The following is a 25,683-nucleotide window of genomic DNA, read 5'->3' as shown; positions in this document are numbered from 1 at the left end:
CAGTGAAACCATGGGGATATCCTCAGTAGAACCCAAATTCTAGGACAAACCATTCAGTTTTACTCATGAAAAGTGTTACCATGAAAAAAGAAAAATGAACAAGGAACTTGTACAGCAAGAGACACCTAAGATTACAAGGGGGCAAATCAACCAACCACAACTTAGGGACCTTACTTGTATCCTGATTAAGCAAACTTGTTTAACACGTTATGGGGTTTTATAGTATACATACATATATTAGAGTTCTTATCTGTTACAGTTATATATTCGGATATTTGCAGATAAAAGATATAACTAGAACTGGCTTCAGAATAATGGAGGTGAGCATACATAGATAAGACTGGCCACAAAAATAATAAATGCTGAGTAAAAAAGGACATCCAATTCACTTTATCATTTTTTTTTCTAATTTTGTATATGTATATGTTTGAAAAGTTTTAAAAAGCTTAACTGCTTCTTATTAACTTAAAAGCCATTGAGACGAGGCTGGTACCTAGAGGAGCCATGTGCTGCTGTTTCTCATGCAGGCCCCAGGCCCCACCCAGGGATGCCCAGTGGCCAGCACAAGCCCAGCCACGACCACCCAGCATCCACACACTGCCTCCTGTCACCCGCTCGCACCATCTGCCCCTGGGGCAGCACAGGTGTCAATACTGCTAATGAAGTGACCCTGCCAACAAGTCTCAGAAACCACTGACATACACGCCCCTCCTCATGAGGGTGAAATGGAACTAAATTGCTGCAAAATTTAAACTCTGATCATCCGCAGAAGTAGTTGTGATGGTCTCGCTCAATGGCCTTTTGGTTCTCAAAAAGGGGCATGTTTGTGTGTACGTGGGGGCATGTGTAGAGCCAACCAGAATCTTGCTCCAAGCCACTCATCTGTGCGGGAGCCCCAGAATTTCTCTCTGGGCAGAAAGAGGGCTTTCGGCGGGTCAGGGTTACATGCGTATGGCTGGTGGCCACCCTTCTACCATGCAGGTATGATTATGGTGGCTTTACGGAGGGGCCGATGGAAGGCACAACAGTAACTTAGGCTAGGCTGTTCACCCTCATCTTCCCACCTGGAAACATCTCCACAGGCAGTTTCCTAAAGCTCTGCTGTTTAAGGAAGCCTCCTAAAACGAAATACTTGAAAAAAGTACATTCCCTGGCCCAAAAAAATCCTGTTTGAAGTCATGCGCAGGCAGTGTGGGAAGACCATAGTAGGTGAGAGATAAATGAGGACTATTTTCAGAGCTCTGACATATACCACACAACATATACTAACACATTTCTATTTCACACACAAACACACACACACAAACAACCCAATTCCCTCACTGTTCACATTCTGGTTCTGCATCTAGGCCAAAAGCCTGAGAGGAAAAGCTAGAGCCAGTGCCTACTGGGCCCCTCACAGGCTGGATTTTTATCACCTTAACCAGGTGCTACCTTTACACTTTACCTATCTCAATCTTTCCACACCAGCATGGCCAGTGTCTGGCCAACTTCCAAGTTAGCCCAGCACTGCCCACCTGAGTGCCAAACCATGCCAGGAAGAGCCAGTGGTGGGGAGATGCCCAGGAAGGGCATGAAGCAGGGGAGTCAAGTGGGGGAAAAAACAGGTGCTCTATGTTTGCACCCCCACAGCAGAACTGCGGGGTGGGGGCCTCTGTAACCCATGGGCAGGACGGCATGACCACTGAGACGGCAGAGGATGGAGCCTAACAGTGAAGAGAGTAAGCAGAGTGGGACTTAATTCAGGTCAGGGCGGCAAGGAGAAGGAACTGAATGAACAAGGGAGACCAGGACAGCGCTCTCCTCTGGGAGTGGGAGAGAAGCAAGGGGGGCGGCGGTGAGGGCAGAGCCCACCTGCTGTGGCCTGTCACAGGGGCGTGGAAAACGCACGGGGCGCCCTCCACGTGCTGGATGGCAATGGTGGCCAGCACAGTCTCTCCCAGGACCGCCCTTTGAGCTCTAGATACGTGTGTCCCCAACACAGATCTTAAGGGTGGCACAGAGTAGCACCATGATAGACAGGATGTCTGAATGGGACAGGGAAGGAGAGAAAAAGAAAAGGAAACTGGAGGAGAAAGGGGTAGAAAAGGGCAACAGTGAGGGAAGGAGAGCAGAACGAAGAGAAGGAGGAGGCGGCAGAGAGAGAGGAGGAGAAAGAGCAAGAGCGAAAAAGAGAGCAGAGTCATGAAAATGAAGGGAAGACCCAGGAGGCGGGGAGGGCCTGGTCACGAACTCCCTGCTCTAGAGCAGCAAGGACTCAAGGACGGGCTCTGGAGGAATCGTGACATCTGTCCCCAGGTCAGAACCAACGCATCCCCAGGGGCGGACTTGAGACAGACGATGGGCCAGCTGCTGACCACATCCCTCAGACCAGGTCTCTGACAGCAAGGCCTCCCACCACAGGGGCAAAAAGATGCCAAGTGGGTGTCACCCAGCTGTCATTCAGGGGCTCACAAGGGACACCCAGACTGAACTCATGTGAGCATCAGGGTCTCCCCCGAATCCATTCACCCACCAGTGAGGGGGTGGCCCTCTCCCCAGTGCGCCCCATGGGGGGCTTGGCCTCAGACACCAGTGGCCCCGAGCGCATACTTACATTACCACCTCCAGGGACATGCTTAATATTGTCCTTGGAACCACACTTGGACTGAATATGGCTGTAGCTCACTTTTTTGGAGACTATCTGGACCTGGAGTGTTAGAGAACAGAAAAAAAAAAAAACAACACAAAGGGAGAGGGCTGGTTAGAACCGACATGGGGCAGGCAGTGAGTCCAACAGTGACCATGACGGGCGGCAGATGGTGCTGTTAAAACCCTACCTCCAGCAGAACAGCTGTGAACAGCACAGGGCAAGGGACGGGAAGGAGCAGGAGAGAGAGTGAAAACACGAACAAACAACACAAAGACAGCAGATGTCGCCAGAGTGCTACACGGACATCCTCGCCGCTCCTGGGGCCAGCTGCTGTGGCCTCAATCCCCATCCACCACAGCCCACCCGCATCTGTTCTCTCCCCGAGGCTCCTCTCTGCAAGAGTCCTGCTCATCTGGACCCATCCTCACCCAAGGACGGCACCTCCCTGAAATCTAGGGCCTAAAATCGCTGCAGAAAGACCTGCTCTGGGAAAGCAAAGGCTGCACGGAGAAGTCTGGGGCAGCTGGCTCCCGACTCAGATCTGATCCTGACAGGAAGGACAGCAGAGGCTGCTGGACCTGCGATGCAGAGCCCTGGGCACCAGGGGGCACCACCACAGCCACTGCTACACTACCACGGTGAGTCCATTTCTCTCAGGGCTAAAGAAAGGGTGTTGCAATTGCAGTTAAGCTCTGGTCTTTTTTGATGCCAAGGTAAAACCTCTTCCACAGTCCTCCAGATGCCCAACCTTCTGTGTCCTGAGAGTTTCACGTGCAAAGAGACCAGGTTCTGGGCAGGGCTGCAGTGAGCCACAACTGGAGGGCACGCCCACTGTGCTGTACACGAACAGCTCGACTTGAACAAAGCAACATGAAGGCCCAGGCTCCAAGTGGGACAAAGAATTCTTTTTGAGGCTTCTCAAGAGGGAACAGTTGCCAGCTTCCTTCCTTTCCTTCCTTAGAGCCCATCCCAAGTGATGCAGCCCCCAAACTGAAGAGTTCTCCACAAAGTAGAGAAATCTACTCTGAGAAACTCCAACTTCTCAGCAACATCAGTGACAAAACCACTTTCTAATGAACCAGGTCTGAACCAGAGGCCTGTCCAGGACCTCTGGAAGGCCCTGGGAGCCATGGTGCGGCCTTCCATGCCTACCAACCACACAGAGGCCTTGGCCTGAACCCTCCCATCCTGGTTCCTCAGGGCTGGAGCTCAGGCTTCTCTGGCAGCCCCCGACCACCCATCTGCCACAGAGAAGGGCAGAAGGTTCCCAGGGCAAGAGGAGGGTCCTGGCTCCAGGGTATGGAGGCAAGGGGAAAGAACCTAGCACCCCCACTCACCTCTGCTGTCCACATAATGCTGCAATCCCTATGTCGAGTGTGTTTTCTACTGGGAAATGGGAATGAGCATGCTAACTTTCAGTTCAGAGGTCCTTGGGGAACCAGGGAAGCTATTTTCACACCCAGCGGTGTGGAGAGGGGCCTTCAGTTGAAATTTAAGCGCAGGGCTCTGGGGTTCCTGGTGCTGGAAGGTTGCCATGTCTTATTGAGGAAGAAGGTGGATGCTATGGGCATAACAGGTTTCAGATCAAGGTCAGTGTGAAGGACGTGACTGAAAGTCTTTGCATCCATTTTATCCGCCTGAATAAATATCCCCTAAAGGGCTAACGGGCTCCCAGCTCTGTTAACTTTCAAGGTTATTAGAGAAAATTTTCTGATGCCTGAGTCATCAAACACAGAGGAGGGAACATGGGGAGGAGTAGAAACTAGTTGGGGATAGGAAAAAGGTGCAAAAGAAGGGAAAGTGACTCAGGCTGGAAGAAACAGTTGACCGTCTTTTACCTTCAAGAGGTAAAAGTCTAAATAAAACTCACTTTCCCCGTAGGCGGTTTCTGTGCATTGCCAATTGGGCCGGCTGCTTTAGTGACTGCGTTAGGTTCAGGCTTTCGAGCTGGAGCAGCTGCCTCTGTTTTTTTCTCTACTTTGGCCTGGATGGAGATAAAGGGAGGGCAAATTTCAAACCAAGAGGATAACAGCCCAAATGCTAGGAAAGGAAGAAGGCTGAAGGGGACTCGAATCCAGGCCAGGCCACCATGCAGAAGCAGGTCACCCTTGCTCCTAGAAAGAAAACAACCATTTGCCAGGGCAGACCAAGCTGGAGGGAGAGGGGTTGCAAACCAGTCTTGAGATACAAGGAAGAGATCAAGACACCATTCGTGGAGAAGAGGCAGGAAGAAGGGATAAATATGAGTGTGTACCAGGGTTTTCAAATCACAAGCCACCCCTCCCCGGGCCCCATGTTCTGATACGCTCCAAGCAAGCTGCCATGGTCACAGGAAGCCAGTGTTGATGACGGGAAGTGTCACACCCTCAGGTATGTTGGAACAGAAAATACTTTCATCACCAGGCTGAGTTATTCAACTCCCCACCAAGACCTGTAGCAAGTTTTGCACCACGTACGCATAAGAGCACAGAAGTGGGGAAGGCCATCAAGACCCAGCGCAGCACTTGGCTGCCTACGCCAGCTACACTCTCTCGGCACAAGCAACCCTCAGGCCCTCATCCCAGTTTTCCATAAACGCCTTCCAACAGAACAAGGATTCTGTCTCATTTTGGACCCCCTTCAATGTTTTCAGCAGCTCTGGATTGAAACAATGTAAATGTCCTACTCTGAGTCAGGGGAGGCGGTGGCAGCGGTTTAAGCCTAGAGAACGATGCAGGGGATGAGGAGGTCACTGCTCCAGACACTGAACCTGGACTCTTGCCACCACCTTTTCACACACAGAAGCCCCATGGTTGCTAGCAGTTAAATAATTCTAGGGTGGACGTACTCAGAAAGTCCTTCAAGTGAAGAGCATGGTTCTCCACCATGACACTCTACCACAGTCCTTTTATTTAGGAAAGCCAGGGATAGAAGAAAGTCACCCTGGCCATAAGAGGACACTAGTCCTCGTCCAGACAGACTCTTCAGCCAAGACACACAGCTCAGGGAACTAGAGGCAGCCCATCTTCTGCCTAGCCTGCGCAAGGAGAAAGAACAAAATGGACCAGGTTCCTGCCCAATGTCTCTCACCTATGCAAGGCTCAGAGGCATTCTCTGTTTCGTAAATAAAGCACAACCCTTTGCCTCCAAACAAAAATGTAAGCCCAGACCCCAATATGCAGACTAGGAGAGGAGAAGAGAAAGCCTGAGCTAAGCCCACTTGCATCCTGTTGCTGGGAGGTGGAGCCCAGGCTGAAACTCCCTGACACTGAACCCACTGTCCTGACTGTCCCCTGCATGGTGGGCCCCTTGGGCTTATGCAAGGACATGCCTGGGAACAGTGCTTAGATGTGGCAGAGGATGAAGCAGGGGCCAGCATGCCAGGGATCCAAGCTCCCTGGACTCACCCGGCCTCCTCCAGGCTGGTGCTTGATGTTTTCGGTGGAGCCGACCTTGGAGCGGACATTTTTCAGATCAGGGGCAGAAGCGTTGGCAGCCACGCGGCCCAGCCTCGGGGCAGAGGAGGTGGGCTTGGCTGCTGTGGGCTTCTTGTCCACGGGAGGAGTCCCGGAGGGCCGGGGAGGCGTGGCTGTGGGCCTGGCTCTGCTCGGAGCCCCTGCTGGGGGTGCTGTCCCAGGGACGGTGGTGCTCTTCTTCACAGAACTTGTGGTGGTGCTCTTTGGGCGACTCAAGTCAGCTGCTCAGGGAGGAACAGGAGATAATACGCGTTCGGGGAGAAAGCAAAAGGGAGCCTTAAAGCCACGGAAGATGTGGGGTTTAAATCCGGATTCCACAACGTGGGGAATGGGTCTTACCTGGTGCAGACTTTGTAGCCATCTTCTTGATCTCTGCAGGTTTCCCCTCAGTCTTGATTGCTGCACAAATATACACTTTTTAATATCATGTTTAAATAAGATGATCCACTGAATGGTTCATCCTAAACTGAGATTCATGCATTCGTTCAACAATGACTGAATCATTTGAGTCAGGGACTGTGTTAGGCTCTGGGAACAGGCTAGTAAATGAGACAGTCAAGTAGACACGCCCAGACGGAGAGTCCAACGCCAGGCATTTGGTCATTTCTACGGTCTTGACAATGCTTCCACATGGCCTTTCTTATTACAAAGATCGTGAACACAAAGTGCTGGGTGCTGTGGAATTACGAAGAAAGGAACAGTACATTCTACCTGGGAATTCATGAGAGTTCCCTTCACTCAGGATTATTCTGGATACACATAGCTGCTAACCTCACGTGGAGATTGAGGCTCCACTTTTCAATGGGCCCGTGAAGGACTGGTTCACAAGTCCTTCTATCTATCTACACAGCTGTCTGGAGCTGTCTGGGGTAAAGCCACTGGTTCCCGTGGGAGGGACATTCAGTACTCACCAGTGGGCCTCTTGGGCAGGGGTGTGGACAGGTTCCTACTGGTTGACCCAGGTGAAGCAAGAGTTGCAGTTGCTGGGGCTTTGGGAACAGCCTGGGTGCTCTTGGAGCCAGGTTTGACAGCTGGGGCAGAAGCCGGCTTGGATGGAGAGACCCGCTTCTCAGGAATCTTTGCCTCTGCAACAGGCTGTCAAAAATGGGAAAGTGGCAATGAGAGCGGTAGGTCAGGAACTGCCCCAGGAAGTCACGCCAAAGGATGCTTCCATATAAGCAGATGTCAGAAAACGAGAGCAGTGGGCTTGGCAGCTACTAATAGGAAATATGTGGCTCTAAGATCAAAGTCCTCCAGACAACGTGGGAAATGGCCATGTAGGGTGCCTTGTGATCGGGATCAGGAAACAGGGAGTCAAACCACCTCAGTCCAACCTGAACCGGTGAGGATGAACAGCCCTAGAAATACACCACACTACAAACTATGTCTGCCTCCAGATTCACTGCATTAAATACTGATGCATTTAATGTAGTAATACTTGACCAGAGAGTAAACGAAATTATAAAAAATTACAAATGCTTAGTCCAATCCAGCTATTCTGTGGGCTAAGACGCACCCCGTGAATTCTGAACAGGATGGGGCAGCAGATGGAGACTGCATTGGCCAAATCAATCGGGTCAGAAGCCTAAGCTCCAGCTCCAGGCAGCCCCTTGACTCACGTGTGCTCTTGGGCAAATCACTGAGCCTTTCTGGGCTTGATTCCCTCGTCTGGACAAAGGAGGGCAGAACAGAGGATCACTAAGGATCAGCTCCATTAGGGACTGGAGGATGAGAATTCTGTAAGAGCACAGGGACAAATGGGAAAGGGCGGGTGGAGGGTGTGGGCCTGACAAGCAGAGGGCAAGAGGAGGCTGATGCCAGAGCTCTGACTGAATGCCAAAGGGAAAAGCCCCTCAGGCACAGACACAGGCATGTGGCACAGACACAGCTCCTCTTCCATGGAGGCTGGGCACACTATCACCACCAAGAAAGGGAAGGAATCAATACAGGCTGGCGTCTGCAGGAACACAAGATGGACAGACCTACCATGTTACTCAAGAGAGTAAGCCAAGCCAAAGGCACAGCGGATCTGTCTCTTATACTCCAGAGAAATGGCCATTCAGAGGGTAGGATGTGGGCGGAGACAAGGACATTGCTTAAATGAAAAATCAGCTAAGGAGGTTCTTAGAAATTAAGGGTTGGCACCGATTTAGAGAAAATCTAACCCTAATGACCATTGCTACAAATGAAGGGCCCAAGCATCATGTAAAGAACCTAAGGTTGGAATCAGGGAAATGGTCCAACTACCAGCTCTGTCTAGAGAAAGTCATGGGTTCCGTGGAGGGGCACTCCTGCTCTATTTGCTGTAAAATGTTAAGGACTAAACCAGGACCTCTCTGGCAGCTCTTTTCAATTTTCAATACAGTCAGTCAGAATAATTGAATGGGGTCTTATATTTTACTAGTAACAGTAACAATGATAAAATAATTTAGAAAAAGGTTACAAGGGATAGAAATCTCCAAAAGACATGACATTCTTCAGGCTGCTTTTGGCCTCAGCGAACTGCAGAACTAGCCTGCTCGGAGTTACTCTCCTGATTTCTCAACTTTTATTTTCTCCTCTGTCAGACTGACAGATCTGAATAGTTTTATCCCCTTTGCTTCTGTAAATCTTTCTACCAAAATAAGGAAAAAACTAGATTTCATTAGGCTTTAGTTTTTATCCATCTCTCAAAATATCTAAACATCTATATCTTATCTAAAAGATAAAGAGTGTTGATAGAGGCCCTGAGCACAAGCACTGGAGTTAGACCCAAGTTCAAACACAGGTTCCTCTGCTTACTAGCCCTTAACTAAGCTATGAAAGGAGAATGCAAATATCCTATCCGTATCACGGGTTTCTGAGAGAATTAAAGGAGCTAATGTCTATAAAGCAATCTGTACAGTATGCTCCATTTTTGCTATTGTTATAGAGTGAATTTCACCAGATGGCACCCATTCCTTCCCATGGCCTCTGTCTCCCTCAAGATTTGCTGCTAAGAAAGTGTCAGGGCGAAGCTGCTGCCATGGCTCCAGCCACCCTTCCTCCGCCCCCTTATTCAAATAAATTGTTTTCTAAAGATCAGGAAAAGCATTCAACTTGGTAAATAAGGATCAGAAAGTGTTCCGAGATTTTCTCATTCCTAGTCTATACTACGATTTCTCAGTTTCTTGGCCGCGGTTTCAACCTAGCCTACGATTCTTAGGTTCCACCAGTTTTATGTACTAGATTAAATTAAAAACAATATCATTTTAACATGGTAAGCTACTCCCCATCATGAATTTGAAGAGTAACATCAGGCTGACCTAAGGCCATTCTCAAAGAAAACAAGATGTTAAGAAAAGGCGCCACAGAGTCCACCCACCCTTTCTTCCCATACCAATCCTGTGAAGTTAAGGTTGTTCTGAACTGCCCAGTTCCTAAGTAGTAATGTGTGGGTGACCTGGAAAACTGAAAAACTTCAGAAGGAGCCCAGGGAGAAGAAGCCTAATGCCAGGAGCAAGTAAGTTATCACATGATGCTGGAATCTGCTGAGATAAGCTGGAAGAGCTAATCATAATCAGCTACTGGAGGAAATTCACTTCTCCAGGATGATTAAGAAGAAAGACAAAGAACTGAATCTGACTGAGACTCTGATGTCAGAATTATACCAAAAGTGAGCATGTGATTGGCATGAGGAGTAGGGGAAACTAGTTAACAAGTATTGAAATAGATGAAGAGTAAGGAGGAGCTGGGAGAAAGAAGGAGTGGAAGCAGAGGCAATACTGCCCCCAGCCAGGGCAGAGAAAGGCACCAAGTGAAAAAGATGGCGGGGACCTCCCTGGTGCTCCAGCGGGTAAGACCCTGCACTTCCGACGCAAGACAAAAGGCTCTGACCTCCGGTCAGGAAACTAAGATCCTGTAGGATGTGCAGTGGCCAAAAGAGGTTAAAAAAAAAATGTAGAAAAGGCCTTCAAATGTCATGGCTGCATCATGGGTGCCCAAAGTGATTTGAGTTAACCTTTCCCCATTTCCTTTTCCTAGCCCCCCAGCCTATTTCCATGTCTGGAAGCAACAGCGCCTAACTATCTGATGCTGGGAGGGGAGAACTCTTCCCAGGCACAGTGCTCAGGTGGCTACTTACCTTGGGCTTCGTGTCTTTTGAAGGTAAGGTGGAAGGCCTGGAGGTGGCAGCAGCAGGGCGTTTGGGTGGGGCAGCTGGTACTGAGCCTGAAGCAAGGCTCATGGGTTTTTTATTCGATCCACCAAGGGTGGTGGGAGCTGTCTGCTTAGGGAGAGAGGTGGGCTGTGTTTTGGCTTTCGATGTTGAAGTCTTTGCAGGTTGAGTGGTGGCCAAAGGCTTTAAGTTGATTTGTTTTAGTTTTTTTTAAAGGGCAACATCAAACACACAGACAAGAATAAAAACAAATTAAAAAAAAGTATAAATTGCACAATTCAAAGTAAAACTCTAAGCAATGAGGAAAGATGCAACTGAAAAGTAGCATTCCTTTCTTCTGAGCTCAGTCAATAGTGGAAAGATGCCAGGATGAGCATAAAGAAAACTGGAAATTGTTTCTTAATGACAGTGTCACTAATTCCAATAGTTGGACATCTCAAGATTTAAATTCAGTAGTAACTTTAAACAATTAACTAATTTTTGAAGGCTGCGATAATTCTGTGAAGAAAGTCACCAGCAGGTCATTAACTATTTACTATTTGTAACTCTGTGATGTAATATCAACCACACTAAAATGAGCATTTATACTTCAGAATAAGTGTCTGGAGCTATATTCCACCTTAAAAATCTGTGCTCCTTTTTCATGAAGAAAGACTTCAAAATGATTTCTGAATAATTCTGTAATTCCCTTTATTGGTGTTGTTAAAGGAAGCAGAAGTATCTACAGAACAAATATTCAAGATAATAGGGTCAAAAGCAGAGATTTAAGGGTTTGAGTTAGGCCATCATGATAAAATGGGAATATAAAATATTTTCTAAGCATGTTTGAACTTGAAGAAGGAGAACACATTATTAGCTCAGAAAAAAGTAATTTCACTTGCATAATCCAAACAATAATAGCAGAAGGTAGTTTTAAAAAATTACAGCAGAAGACAACCCACCATTCTTGCACTTACCTTTGTTTTCTTCTCTGGGCTTGGTGGAAGCTCCTTGTTTGGAGGGGCGGTGATGTCATTTCCAGACACGCTTCCGGTAGGTGGTCCTTCTTCTGGTTTGGCTACTCCTAAAGGGGGGAAAGTTATGCTAAACAAATGTTTTTAACACTCATTGTGAAGACGCAAGTCTTTGCAGCGAGTGACACACCACTAACTAGCACTTCATCCTGACAAAATCCACAGAACTCTGCAGCTGAAAGTGGACAAGACTCCACCGTTTCCCTCATTGTGACGAAGGACAGTTTTAGATTCCAGCCTGTCCCTGTGGAGAAGCAACCTAACTATGATTTGCACAAATGATCAATGGAAGGAAATAGCCCTTGAAGTTTCGTTTCCCTTCCCTGGAGACTGGCAAAGGCGTTCTGTCACCCTACCACTAACTCCCAGAGCAACAGGGACAAAAACCACTTCTACTGGAGTTTATCTCTTGGAATAAAGGGTGCTGAGAGATGGGATAAGAGCCAGATGATTATCCAATGGTCTCCCTTTACTTCCTTTCCCTGCAAAGCACCACTTTATGGAGGATGTGAGATGAACCTGATCTGGTTCTAGCGGTGACCCAGATTTCCAACAAGGCCGAGGAGACCCATGCAATCAGATCCAGGGCCAGAAATAAAGTCTATGGCCTAAGGCTATGCCCAGCAGCACCACTGTGGGGAGACGACTCCAGATTTCAATAGGCTACACCAGAAAGCATTTAAATACCACGAAACTTGTAACTTGGGTGTGGGGAGACCGTTCTAACTAGCACAATCTCTAGATGCCACAAAAGATAAGTTGGAGTATAGAAGAATAAAAAGGCTCAATGTGCCCCAAACAACAAGAAGAGTCAAAAGGCAAATGATAAACAGGAAAAAAGTATTGAACTTCGCATCAAATACACAGAGCTTATTAGGTTTACTCCTACAGATCGATAACTGCTATAAAGGCCAACAACCTACTAGAAAAATGGCCAAAAGAATATGAACGCAATTTACAGAAAAAGAAATACAGATCACTTTTGAAAATATGAAAAGATATCCAATCTTGAAGAGAAATGAGATGTAATTTCCAATCTAATATTTGTTAAAAGTCCTAAAATTTGAATGTAGCTGCTAGAGAGAATATGAGGATATACATGGCTGGCAAGTGTGTGAAGCGTACAACTCATATGCAGGGCAATCTCACAGTGCCTCTGAAAATTCCAAGTGCAGATAAATTCTAATTCAGAAGTACAATTCCTCAACATTTATCTTAGAGATATATTCACATACCTGCCAAATAGCGAATTTGCAAGCTCCTTCCCCAGAGCATTATTTCTAAAGGCAAAGTAATCAAACTACCTATAAGTCTGTTAACTGAAAACTAGTTAAAGCATACGGTAGAAATACCAACGTAACCTCTGAATCTGAAACTAGTCCAGAATCGGAATCTGACTGATAGGGAACAATCTCTTCTAAGCAAAAAGAAAAGCAAAGCACATAACTGTAGGGATAACACGAGACAATACACTTCTATTGCAAATATACTTGCGCATGCATTTTAAAAAAGTCTTTGGAAGGATCGTGATGAAACAAAACAATGGTGATTTAATTCTGGGATGGGGTGCGGGTTGGGGCACAAAACTAAAGAGGCTATATGTTTATTTTTGTGTGTGTGTGTGTAATAAAGTTTTATTAAAGTATAAAGGAGATAGAGAAAGCTTCTGACATAGGCATCAGAAGGGGGTAGAAAGAGTACCCCGAGGCTTTAGGTTTATACTAAAACTTTTTATTTTGAGGTACGGGTTCACAGGAAGTTACAAAGAAATGTACAGGGAGGTTCTATGCACTGTTCACCTGGTTTCCCCCAAAGACATCCTGCGTAACTACAGTACACTATCAAAACTGGGGAGCTGATGCCTGTGCGATCCACAGAGCTGCTCAGATCTGTCCAGTTCTGCTTACGTTCGTTTGTGTGTGTGTGTGCCCATGTAAACAGTTCTGTGCAACGTTATCACACGTGCAGCTTTACATAACCACTGCTAAGAATCAAAACGGATTAATTGTTCCACCACCACAGAGCTCCCTCATTTCACCCTTTTTATTTTTTTCATAGACACCCCAGCCCGCTTTCCCTTTCCAATCCCTTAATCTCTGGCAGCTACTCATCTGCTGGCCATCTCTAAAATACTATTTCAAGACCATTGCGTAAGTGGAGTCATACGATGCACTACTTTCGTACCTGGCCTCTGTCACTGCACAGTGCTTCTGAGCTGCGTCCACGCTGTACATGATAAGTCCACGGCATGGCTGTACCGCGGTTTAGCCCTTTGTCTACTGCAGGACATTTTGGTTGTTTCTGGCTCTTTGCTATTTAGGAATTTTATTACAGGATTTTGAATAAAATAGCTTCTTTGTTACTATATGGAAATGCAGTACAGTTTCTGACATGTTCATAGGGTATCCTGTGACCTTGATAAACTAATTAGGTCTGGGGGTGCTGTTTCCGGGTAGGGACGGGGAGGGTTTCCCTGCGTGTGTGGGCGGAGGCCTGCAGTGCTGCCAGGTGTGAAGGGAGGCCCGGATGACCTCTGCCACTGTACCTGCAAGATGGCTGAGCCCATCCCTCTTCCTGGAAATGGGTAGGGAAATAGGGCTTCTCCTTTCTGGGTCTTTTGGCAAAAGAGAGCAGGTCTTTCATTCTTTCTTTTTGTCTTTTCTTATTTTCTCCTTTTGAAAAAAATCTATGCTTGTTGATGATTGCAGGTTGAAGATACTCTCCAATACCCAGACCAGGACACATGGGAGGGTCTACCTCAAGCCGTGAGCCCTATCCAGCCTGCCCTCTCCCTCCTTTCTTTCACATTCCTTTTCTGATTATCTGGTACATTCTTTCCAGAGTATTTAGCTGTATTTACAAGGGTGAGCATGAAAAAGTGAATCAATGTCACTTTCTCTTGGTAGGAGATTTTCTCAAGAATAGCATTTTGTACTTTTTGATGTTTGAAACCATATATATTTCTAGTCAAAATGGAACTTTTTTACTTTTAAAAATAAGAAAAAAGAAAACCACTCCCACCATGTAAGGTATTGGTAACGTCTTTGTTCTATAGCCAGCTGAAACAGGATCCCACCAAATGTGTGACTTGCTGTCACTGGCCCCAGACCACCACAAACATTTTTCAATAAGCACACGATTTTTCAGCAAACATAAACACTTCATGAACTCTCACTGCGATGAAACAACCACACAACATTTCAACCTGCACCGCTACCACAATGTCCCCACTGTTCCACAAAGGATGTTCAAAAGGAACACATACTGCTCCACAAAACTGCTCACTTCTGATGGATCTTTCCAGTATTTGTACTAACACATGCCGGAAAACACAGGCTCAAAATCACAGCATCATCTTCAATTCCTCCCTCCTCACTGCCCCGTCTCTCTCTCTCTCATCTTCCACACCCAGTTTTCAAGTCCAGTTGATTTCACCTATGTTACACTTCCCCTATCTCAGTAGTTCACCTCTTACTACTACACGAATCTCCTGTCATCAAGGGAATTTTTTTTCCTTCAAAACCTCTAACTTCCAGTTTATCTTATTTATTGAGAACAGGTGAACTCCTCAAAGCCAGTTTTGAGCCATACTGTCATAGGCAGGCAAGCAGGATAGCTTTTTGAGCATGAGAGTAATGTTTAAACATTTTACGGGGCAAATAAGCTTGGGTTCCATACAAATTTTTAGACTTGTTATCCCATTATTTCTTGCTCAGATGTACGGATGGCTTTGGCACATTTGGTCAACCTACAACCTTCTCCAGAGGAGCCCCAGATGAAGTGGGTTGCTCAAAACGGCCAACACTGCTGAAGGCAGCTTTGGAACCTGGCAAAGAGGTGACCAGACCAAGCAGAGACAATAAGATATATTTACTCATTCTTTCCCTAAAAGAAAGAAGATATGAAAACTATAGTCAAGCAACCTTGGGTTCCTGAGATATGAAATGGCATAAAGCAGGGCATAGAACCCAAAACCATGGCAACCAATGTCCTGTGCAGACCAGAGTCATAAAGGAAGCAAAAAGTAAGAGACAGCAGAGAACAGTTTCCAGAGGGGAAGAGAATGGAACGCATGTTTAGGGGGAGCAGAGGTCCTCAGAGAGACACACGATGGCTGTAGCCAAGCTACACTTCCTGCAAGTAGATTCCCTGAGACTGCCTGTCAGTAAATACCTTTTTTATAAACTAGAGTTCCTGTGTGTGTGTTCCTATTCTATGAAACTAAATAGCAATTAAGAGAAGCCCCACAAATACTCATCACAATTCTTTTACCTAACGTGAGCTGTCGGAGCAGCACACCTTTGCCTGGAAGGCTTTCCCTCCACATAGTTAGGCAGGCTTCCAAGGCTACCTCCTCCAAAAAGTTTTCATGATTTAGAAACCCTCTCAACCCCACCTCCTCGACCGCCCTTGACCCAGCTAGTCACTTGATGGTGCCTAGGTAGTAACTGGCATATGATATGTGTGTTGAATAGTGAGTCTTTATATAGCTTTATCTACAAATTTTAGCAGTCAGCATTCAAACATCTATAAGGTGAACAGATCAGTGAGGTTTATCAGTCATCTGACATTTTTTTTTTCCTACCAGCATGAACTTCTGTTAGTGTGAACTAAGACAAAGTTGTTCTGAAATAAATATCTTCATTTATTACCACCTAGAAGGTATACAACACTGAATTGGGCACGTGGTGATCAAGGGAAAAAAAGATGAGACAATCCTATCCGTGAGGACCTTACAGTTCTGCCACCATAGAAGGAAGCTATAGCATAGAACATTTGAGTCTTAACATTTTGGAGTCATAATAAATCATAAAGGAAATATGATGTTTATTTGGCCATCATTAAAAAAAAAAACACCACAAAACTATCAGTCTTCAAGGGTCCTTTCCCCAAGAAAATACACTTAATACTAAGAAAAAAAGTTAAAAATTTTTGAAAAAATGTACTGAGAGGTATAAATACTAGAGGAAACGGTTCCCAGAAATGGCTATTTTTTTCTTAAAACAAACAAACAAAACACACATTTTCAATCTCCATTAAGTAGCTTGTAAATCCTGATCCTTTGTACTCAAACTGGACTCAGAGGAAAGCAAGCTTTTGTAGACCACCAACAATAAGACTGGTGGGGGGCTGGGGGTGGGGAAGAGAATAAAGGGCAAGGAAGAAAGACAGGGGCAGCCGCAAGAACTGCAACCTTCGGCTGTTTATTAATTGCAAGTCTTTCCTCTCTCCTCTTTCCCTTTCTTCCCCTTCTCCCCACAAATCTTCCTAACACACATACACAGAGAGAAAATTAGAAGCAAGATTGGGTCAAACATGAGTAACAGGAAAAGAATATTAAATAGCCAGCTTTACAAGGCTCTTTTTCAGCTCAAACAAAAGTAAAACATTCTCAAAAGCAAAACGGGAAACAGCTCGCACCCAGACTGCGCTACTTAATGAGACGAGGCTAGTGCTGATAAAGCCATTGTGAGTCTACACAGCGACAGATTTTCAAGCAAGGAAGTCAATCGGTTGTGATTGGATGATTTAGGGCTTGGGAATCATCTGGTTCAAACCAACAGAGAGCTGAGGGGTGGGAGGATGGGGGGTGGGCTGGGCAGGGTGACATGAGGTCAAACAAGGGGCTCTGTGTCTTAAGCCCACCCCTCTCTGACCCCAATCGGCCCACGCCCTCAGTCCACACCATCTGTCACGCCAGCAGACATGCAGGCTGACCCAGCTGGAGTCACTTTGTGCACTCTCTCGCCTCACTCTCCCCAACCTTCCGACGCAAGGGAATTCAGCCTTCCCCAAGCAGTCACAGACTCCAGCAGGAATGAGCTGCCTAAGGCTCCTGCCGGTAATCTGTCACTTTGGTTCCTTCCTTGCTGTCTGCTTGTTCCCCATGGAGGCAAAATTTAGAAACATACCATCACGTGGGGTCTCTTCACACAGGAACGATGGAGTGCTCAGGGTTGCAGTGACCTCGATTTCCTTTTTCCCTGCCAGAACCGGCTGTCCTGGCTGTTTCTCACCTCCCTGGCAGACCCGGGAGCACGAATCCGTTCTTGTTTGACTAGTATCTTCCTGTCCTTTCTCTGTGCTGCTCACTTCAGGAATCTGCTCCAGCTTACCAGGGAGAGAGAACCCAGCAGTGCCCAGTTCCCTCTTCCCAGAGCTGCTGCTACTGCTGCTGCTGCTGCTGTGGTTGTTGCTGAAGTGGGTCAATTCTTCTCTCTTCTTGGCCACTGGTTCTTCACAGTTGAAAGGAGGTGTCTCTTCAGTAGACAGAACGGGCAGTTCTCCAGGGTTCAATTTGTGGCTGGTTGTCTGCTCCTCAGCCACCGTCATAGAGCGTCTAATGGCAGGAGTCCCCGGTTTTTTGGGTGCGGGACTCGGCACTGGGCTACTGGTGAGGGGCAGCAGGCCAGAAGAAAGATCTTCTCGGGCGGGACGTTCAGGATACTTGTCTGCAAGGTTGACAGCTGGGGGCACTGAGAGGTGAGAGCATTCAGACAGGGCCCGGCGCACTGCCTTTTTCTGCTGAGGGGCTTGCTCAAGCAAAGCCCCCTCCTCAGGAAAACTCAATTTCTCTACCTCCTTATCATGGACCTGGATATGAGAGCTGGCATCCCAACATTCTGGGGTGAACTCGACCCTTGTGATTGGTGGAACGGCAAGCGCTGAGTGCTCAACAGCTGGGGCTGGGTGGGCTACCGCCACCGGCAGTGAGGACCCACATTCGAGCTGCCTGGAGCTGGCACTCCCCACCCCAATCACCCGGCAGCCAGCAAGGGTGCCATTCTCCTTTCCTGGAGTTCCTTCCCTTGAGTGCTGAGGGACTTGAGCCTCTGACATTGGATGAAAGTTGGGGTTCCAAACACTGGTTTCCTGCTCCTTAACACACTGGGTGGGCATGGCAGCAGCCCCGGGGAAATGCAGATCTGGCTGGCTCTCAGTCTCCGGCGCATTCTTCCCCATCACCGTCCCCAGGACTGTAGTGGCTTTGTTTTTGTCTGGCCCCTCTCTGGGTCCCAGATGGAACTCGGCCGCCTTCTGGTACATCGAGCTCCCCTCTGAGGGATGGTAGGTGTCTGCAATCACATACCTGCTCGCAAGGTGACCCGAGGTGGCTTGATACTCCTTGCCCTGCGCTTCAATGCCGAGCTCTTTGTCTAGCTTCCCCTCAAAGAAGCAGAGCTTATTCTGCTCCAGGAAGCTGGCATTCTTCACAAGCCCGTCTTTCAGCTGCCCGTCCATGCTGACATTCAGCCCGATCTCATTCAGCTTGCCCTCTGTCCTCTGCCACTCAAACCCGGCTTGGCTCATTTCTTTCGGAGAGACTGCCCGGCACTGTGTGGGCTGGCCCTGACGGAGCTGGCTGGGAGCGGCGGTGTGCGAGGCTGGCTGCCTGTGTGAGAGCGACATCGCCTGTTCCACTGCTCTCCCCGCCTCGCTCCCGGAGCTCTCACACCACCTACGATCACATAGCTGGCAGTGACATCACACTGAGCCCCAGCATTCATGACAAAACCCATTCCCCCCCAACACTCCTCTCTCCATGAGCAGTTGGGTGCTAAATGTATTTACTAGCAGGAAAGGAAGGAAGGAAGGAATGAAAAAGAAAGAGAAAACAAGGAACCTATTCCTTTCTGTACAACTGAATGTCACTGTTAAAAGTAAAAAGATAATTTTCTGCTAACTGGCATGCTGTTAAGATGTGCAATTTTAAAGATGGGACGGTGCTAATCTGGGTATGGAGGACAGTAGTGATGCCAGCTTTCACCAATACAGATACATGTACACCTACACACTCGCTTAGTGACGTTATGCTCACACTTCCACCCACTCAACAAAACTGTTTTAAAAATAAAGGCTCATTTGCCAATCCTCAGCCACAACCCTTGAAGAACAATGACTCTATAAAAAATTGCTCATAATTTCACTTAAAAAAAACAAAACACAACAAAACCCTCAATGTAATATCAAAATTGGAGACATTCATTCCTCGGGGGAGGAGTAGGTTCACTGTCATAACAACTTGTCAAATTCACTTGAAAACTGACTTGACTGAGTCCCCAAAGCCCAGTGAAAGCTCCATCTGAAGCTCTGCATTGTGCAAGAGTCTAACAAATGGTTCATTCAAAGGTTTCTGTGATCAGTTCTTTGGCGACATGTATCCCAGCTGTAAGACACTTGTGTGACAATATGTCCCTCGTACTTCTACTCCTGCCCCTGCTCCCTCTTGGCTCCTTGGACGAGCTGTGTCTCTCCTTCCTGCACCAACCCTGCTCCTTCTGGCCTGCTGATCACTGAGTTGCCACAGGAACACACTGGAGCAGTTCATCTTTCTTGGACCTCCAGCACGTAGGGATCTTGGCAATCTGTGGCCCACCAGAGCCCACTGCCCCTATGTAATTCAGTATAGTTCTCTGCTATCCTGAGCTTTGAGTTTACAAACTGTATATCCAGGACTGAGGGAACTACGAGAAAAAAGTCTCAGAAAAAAGGTTACACTGAAAGGAGATAGGTCAAACTCTGCCTTGAACAAAGCTGAGATTTGTTGCCTGGCCTGTAAGTCCCTAATTGAACTAACATAGGATATTGTGAAATATCCTACCAAGAGCACAAGAGATGTCTTTTTCTAAGATGAAGAAAAGTTGTTTTTTCTTTTTAAAATGGATTTTTTAAAAGCCATTTGCCATCGACTGCAATGATCTGATTATAGTTTTTAAATAATGTTTTTAGAAAAAAAGAGCAAGTTAAGATCGTTCTACTGTTGGTCTATAAAATGAGAGATTACCAAGGCCAGCCCAGGAAAGTTTCTTTCACTGGAGCATCTGTCTCCATTACTCGCCTTCTCTGCTTACTATTCATACCCTTCATATAATTTTCTCAAGTTCCCAACTAGAGTGCAGGAGCCACGCCTAACATGCTTCCTGCATTAACGTCAGTACCTGATACAGGCTATGTTCATGGGCGGAAGAGGCAGTGTCGCAATGCTGGAAAAAATGTGACTTTGACCTCTGTTCTGAACACAATCTGAACTCATATACACTGATCCTTCATCTTAACCTTAAGGAGCTCAGGGGTATTATAGATAAAAGCACAATAAAGGTGCACTGGCAATAAAATAGAGTCACCTTACGCTACAGCAAAGCTCTCACCAAGGAAAAACGAGCAAGAGGTATAATAAAATGAAAAAATGCAGGTGGTACCAACAGGGTCATAGTTCTAACCACCAATGGGAAAAACAAAAGACGAGCCTAGGTTACAAACAGGCTTAATGACAAAACATAGTCAAATTTTGTCTTTAAAGGAATGAGGAAAGTGTGTCTTATTCCTTAGCTATCTTCTGTTACTATTTTGCTTTCTAAAGAGAACTTACATTCACGTTGGTGTCCTGTTACAGCTCTCAGAACTGTGAGAGCATCCCTTCAGGCTGCTTCTGAGTGAACAAGCAGGTCCTCCTGCTTCACTAAGAAAACACGGGGATCCAGAGGCTTTTCAAGAGGGAGGGGACAGAGTGGCTTAGAGTTTCATTACACGACTGCTTTGCAGTACATAGCAAGGAAAAGACCACACGGAACAAGAATGAATGGCTTTATTCATCTCCCAGTGAGGTGCTACCTGGATGGTAAATCAAGAGAAAAACCTAGTACAGAATAATTAGTAAAATCTGAGGAAGGCCCTGTCAGTCCCTAGTCCAATTCAGAATTACAGACACAGTCTCACTCACGAATGCACACTCACCCACAGGAGGCAGCTGTGTCAAGGACCTCAAGCCTCATCGGTCACTGTGATAGCTTATCACGTAGGCGAATGAGGAACCTGAAGTCTTAAAAGGATGAGCATGCCCAGGCAAAAAGAAATGTGCTCAAGAACGCGAAGACATAAATTCTAGGCTCAGCTGCCACTAGAATTCCTTGCCTCTGGGTTCTGATTCTCCTCATTCGGAACCCACAGAAATGTCACCTCCTCTGTAAAGTCTCCTAGACCTCCAACTCCCAAACTGAATTCTTCATATTGTCATAGAATATACTTGACCTACCTACCTCTTCTTAGGATTTGGAAACTACACCCTAATCTTTTCCTTATATGCCTTTCGTGGAAGCTTCTAGAAGGCAGGAATAAGATCTGTCCACCTCTGCTCTGAAGGTGCCCAGCAGTGTTGGGTACATATTAAGTAGGCTCGCAAAAAAGTTCTGCTCAAGGAGAAACGGACAGATTCCGTTCACAGACTTCTATCATTTGGCCTGATCTCTCCCATCATTAAACTCATCTAGACAAGTGGTGATTCGGAATGCCCTTCAGGCTGAAGGTTTTTAAGTTCCATTATGTCTGAGTCTGAGGAAAGTGCACGGATTTTCTCGCATGTATGGTCAGAAGGTAACCTCTACGGTTCTTTTATCAGACTGTATAATGACTTGTCAAGCTTTCAAGGGCGCTGGCACAGCTTGATCTCAGCAGATTCCCTGGCAGACGTTTTTGGTTTTTTGCCCTTTGTCTTGAGCTTGTACTCAACCCGTTCAAGGCCTTGGTTTTGATATGCTCCACAACTGGTTTCTCTGCATTCTTTCAGTTACCAAGGGAACAAAACTACTTCCCAGATTGACCAAATGTTCCCAGTTACTGTCTCCAGGAAACAATTTCTAATAAATTATCATTACAATGAAGTCAGTAAGTCTACTGGTTACAGTGATGGATGACATTCTTCACTAATCAAAGCTAAAGATTGTGAAGCTGCAATCTAGTTTCTTACCTGGAAGTAAAGGCTGCTTGTATTTATATATAAATACACATGTATGCAAAAATATTTCAAATTCATATTCTACTAAATTTTAGAACCATCTCTTAGTACATGTTTAACTCAAAAAAATCATGATTCTTCCTGATTAACTCTCAAAAGTTGGGAAGCAGAGAAGGAAAAAACTGAAGCTAGTTACCTGATTTACATGACCTTTGATAAAGGTAGTTTACCAGGATCCACAAAATGGATGCCACCTCAGTCACCCCTGAATCTAAGTCAGGCTGAAAAGGGAAGCACCTGTCAAGCCTAAAACACACCAAACACAATCCTCCAACTCAGCTTCAGCCAGTTCACCTTACCCTAGAAAACAGGACCTGCCAGCCTTATATAAGGAAACCCTAGGCCTCAAAAACCAGTCATGCCCTATTTCCCCCAGTTGCCACTTATAATGCTCTATAAAACTCACTCTTGCTCAGAATCTCTCGGGAAAAGTAGTTCACTGCTCTCCACTGTACGCCCCCAATCTATGGATTGTTCTCCCTTAAGTTAAGGACATCAAGTTCAATACTAAATTGCATTATTTTTGTCATTTAACAGGCCAAAGTATTAAAATGTTTATAGATGAAAGTCCTTGAAGAAGTACAACTGAAAAATCCCAGGCCTTTGAATACTGAGCCAGGCATAGCCTCCCTGAAAAAGATACAGAGAATACCTTGCTTACTAGCTCTTTAAACTTCTAGACCCACAAAATGTCATGTCCTCCAGGAAGCTTTCTCTTGCTCTCCTAAGAGGCCTTAAGTTACTTTCTGCTCTGTATTCCCATAGCTCAAACTATTATAGAACTTCTCTCACTAGAATAAAACTTATGTGTTATCTCCTTACTCAACAATCCTTGAGGCTTGTAAAGACACATTCTTGTAAAGGATGTGTCTTCTCAATCTACCCTTAGAATGTGAGAGTAATGATACGTTACAATGTTTGTTCAATGAATGAACTAAATACTAAAACATCCAATTCATGTTGCTGCTGCTGCTGCTAAGTCGCTTTCAGTCGTGTCCGACTCTGTGTGACCCCACAGACGGCAGCCCACCAGGCTCCCCCGTCCCTGGGATTCTCCCTGTCCACTATTTGCAGAGCAATAGACAATGTTTATATGACGATCAGATTTTTGTCTAAACTTAAACAAATAACCATCATTGCTAAACAGCTTAAAAACCAGCAATTTTAGTCTGTTCATGGCTGAATGACCTACTTAATGTCACAGGTAAAAATAAGAATGGAAGTCCCCTCTACTGACCACTGCATATTTTAAAGAAGTAAAAATACCTACAACACCAAAAGTCAGAAGCAAGTTACTTTCGGTTTTCATTTGCTGTGTGACTCCTCCAATGCTACTGTCAGTCAGAGGGTAAAGAAAAGTGAGTGGTGAGGGAGTGTGAGGGGAAGAAACTCCTTTGAAAGTAGAATAACCAATATTTGCTGGACTCATTTCCTAGAACATTTAGATGTTCAAAGAAGGCGAATGGTAGCCCAGAACTGTTCAAGGATTAAAACAGTTTAACTGAGCATGCAGGAAGTTTCAACAAATGATAACTGATTTAAATTATGGAACATACAGAACTTCCCAATAACTTTCATTAATACGTAGCTAGTAAAAAGATGGGCAACAGTGGAAACAGTGTCAGACTTTATTCTTTGGGGCTCCAAAATCACTGCAGATGGTAATTGTAGCCATGAAACTAAAAGACGCTTACTCCTTGGAAGGAAAGTTATGACCAAGCCAGATAGCATATTCAGAAGCAGAGATATTACTTTGCCAACAAAGGTCCGTCTAGTCATGGCTATGGTTTTTCCAGTGGTCATGTATGGATGTGAGAGTTGGACTGTGAAGAAAGCTGAGCAACGAAGAATTGATGCTTTTGAACTGTGGTGTTGGAGAAGACTCTTGAGAGTCCCTTGGACTGCAAGGAGACCCAACCAGTCCATCCTAAAGGAGATCAGTCCTAGGTGTTCATTGGAAGGACTGATGCTGAAGCTGAAACTCCAATACTTTGGCCACCTCATGCCAAGAGCTGACTAATGGAAAAGATTCTGATGCTGGGAGGGATTGGGGGCAGGAGGAGAAGGGGACGACAGAGGATGAGATGGCTGGATGGCATCACCAACTTGATAGACGTGAGTCTGAGTGAACTCCGGGAGATGGTGATGGACAGGGAAGCCTGGCGTGCTGTGATTCATGGGGTTGCAAAGAGTCGGACACGACTGAGCGACTGAACTGAACTGAACTGAGTAAAAAGAAAACAAGCCAGAAAATGAGAGGGAAAGTGGGAAGAAGGCAATTAGGAAACTTCACAAATGGCACTACATTTAAGATATTCTCAAATGGGCACATCTCCAGTTGTAAGACTGTAGTGAGCTCTAAGATTACAAATGATTTTTTCATCTGCTGAGCATATTTTGTTTATGCACAAGGGCCTTGAAACTGTTAGGAAATGGTGTTTATAAATTACTTCAAGTTTCACACCAAGAGAATTTCCTACCATAAACTGATATTCCCAACTGTTCTAAGACAGTAGGTCGGCTCAAACAAACTGAAGAAAAAGGAACGCAGCCAGATAAAAGGGAGAAAAGGCTCTCACTGTGGCAAAGGGAAGGGCCTATCTATGGACCTGTGGTAACTGTCCCACGCCCAGCTCTCCCTGGCTTCCTTCTGGGGGAGCACCTACTGTAGAGCCACTGGATACACTAGAATCCAGGAAGGATCTCCCCATCAGAATAGCTCCCCCCTACACAAAACACACAGTCCCCAAAGAAGAACTTTTCTGACAAGCTGATCTCAGATTTCCTAAAGTATCTCAATGTTCCCTGCTTAGAACAACATGCATAATATGCAAAGGAACCTTCTGCTGAAGTTTCCCTAAACTTAAGGCATGAAAAAAGAGAGGAATCATTACGCTGGAAGAGACTTTAGCAGTATACTTACTTTCTCTACTTCCAAAGAAGATAAGCCTAGTAAAAGGTAACTCATTTATAATTCAAAAACTGTCATTAGGCATCATATATATAAAGTCAAGCTCTATGCTGGGTATTAGGGAGAACACATGAATAAATCAAACACAGTCTCTGCTTAGAGACTAAAATGCTGGACAGACCTAGATTCTAATCCTAAATTAGATTCTGATTCAGTTTATGTCCTCATGATGTGTCTCCATTTTCCAACTAGAAAAGTGCTTAGTAATACAACGTAGGTATTAGAATTTAAAAAATATAATTACTAATCATCAACCTTCACCCTTTTTTTTTTTAAGAACCTAAAGCTTCTAGAAGGTTCCTCTGAGGCAAGAATGAGAAAAGCATGGCCCTGAGAGTCAGAAAGACTTGAGTTCAAATTCTATTCTGCCATATTACTATCTGTGTGACCTTACAATGGTCATGACCTCCACAGTCATAACATGGGAAGCCTCCATCTTCTCACATGTAAAATGGGGAGAATCATTCAAAGTACCGTAGGCTGAGTGCACGTGTTTGTGTACATGACTATCCACCTACCTACCCGCAGACAACCAGGCACTTAGTACTCACTTAACATGTGGTAACTGCTATTATTTTTATGGATACCTCTAATAACACATTGTTCAAACCCTGAACGCCATGGGTAACACCATCTGACCACAGGAGATGATTCAAAGTGAAGAACGAAAGTAAAATTTACTAAG

At 45.8% G+C, this 25,683-nt stretch overlaps 1 protein-coding gene across 50 annotated transcripts in view; it reads right to left on the bottom strand.

The window, feature by feature from the left end:
• MAP4 (microtubule associated protein 4) overlaps positions 1–25,683 on the bottom strand; it is a 152,946-nt gene that overhangs the window by 6,963 nt on the left and 120,300 nt on the right. For 16 of the 50 annotated variants that reach the window (XM_086368209.1, XM_086368228.1, XM_086368207.1 and 13 more), the window contains 7 exons: positions 11,179–11,285; positions 10,190–10,405; positions 6,999–7,182; positions 6,427–6,486; positions 6,019–6,308; positions 4,503–4,616; positions 2,597–2,689 (listed from right to left, as the gene is read on the bottom strand). In XM_086368209.1, coding sequence (XP_086224335.1) covers positions 2,597–2,689; positions 4,503–4,616; positions 6,019–6,308; positions 6,427–6,486; positions 6,999–7,182; positions 10,190–10,405; positions 11,179–11,285 — 1,064 coding nt within the window. Of the gene's footprint in view, positions 1–2,596; positions 2,690–4,502; positions 4,617–6,018; positions 6,309–6,426; positions 6,487–6,998; positions 7,183–10,189; positions 10,406–11,178; positions 11,286–17,147; positions 24,170–25,683 lie in introns of those variants that run through there. The other 34 variants (XM_086368217.1, XM_086368237.1, XM_086368204.1 and 31 more) reach the window with 10 other exon arrangements.

This window comes from Bos grunniens, chromosome 22, assembly GCF_055505025.1.
Source record: "Bos grunniens cultivar Pamir isolate PY7600 chromosome 22, Bosgru_T2T1.0, whole genome shotgun sequence".
NCBI lineage: Eukaryota > Metazoa > Chordata > Mammalia > Artiodactyla > Bovidae > Bos > Bos grunniens.
The sequence above is the reverse complement of the archived record's forward strand: the minus strand, read 5'-3'. Positions and strand labels throughout refer to the sequence as shown.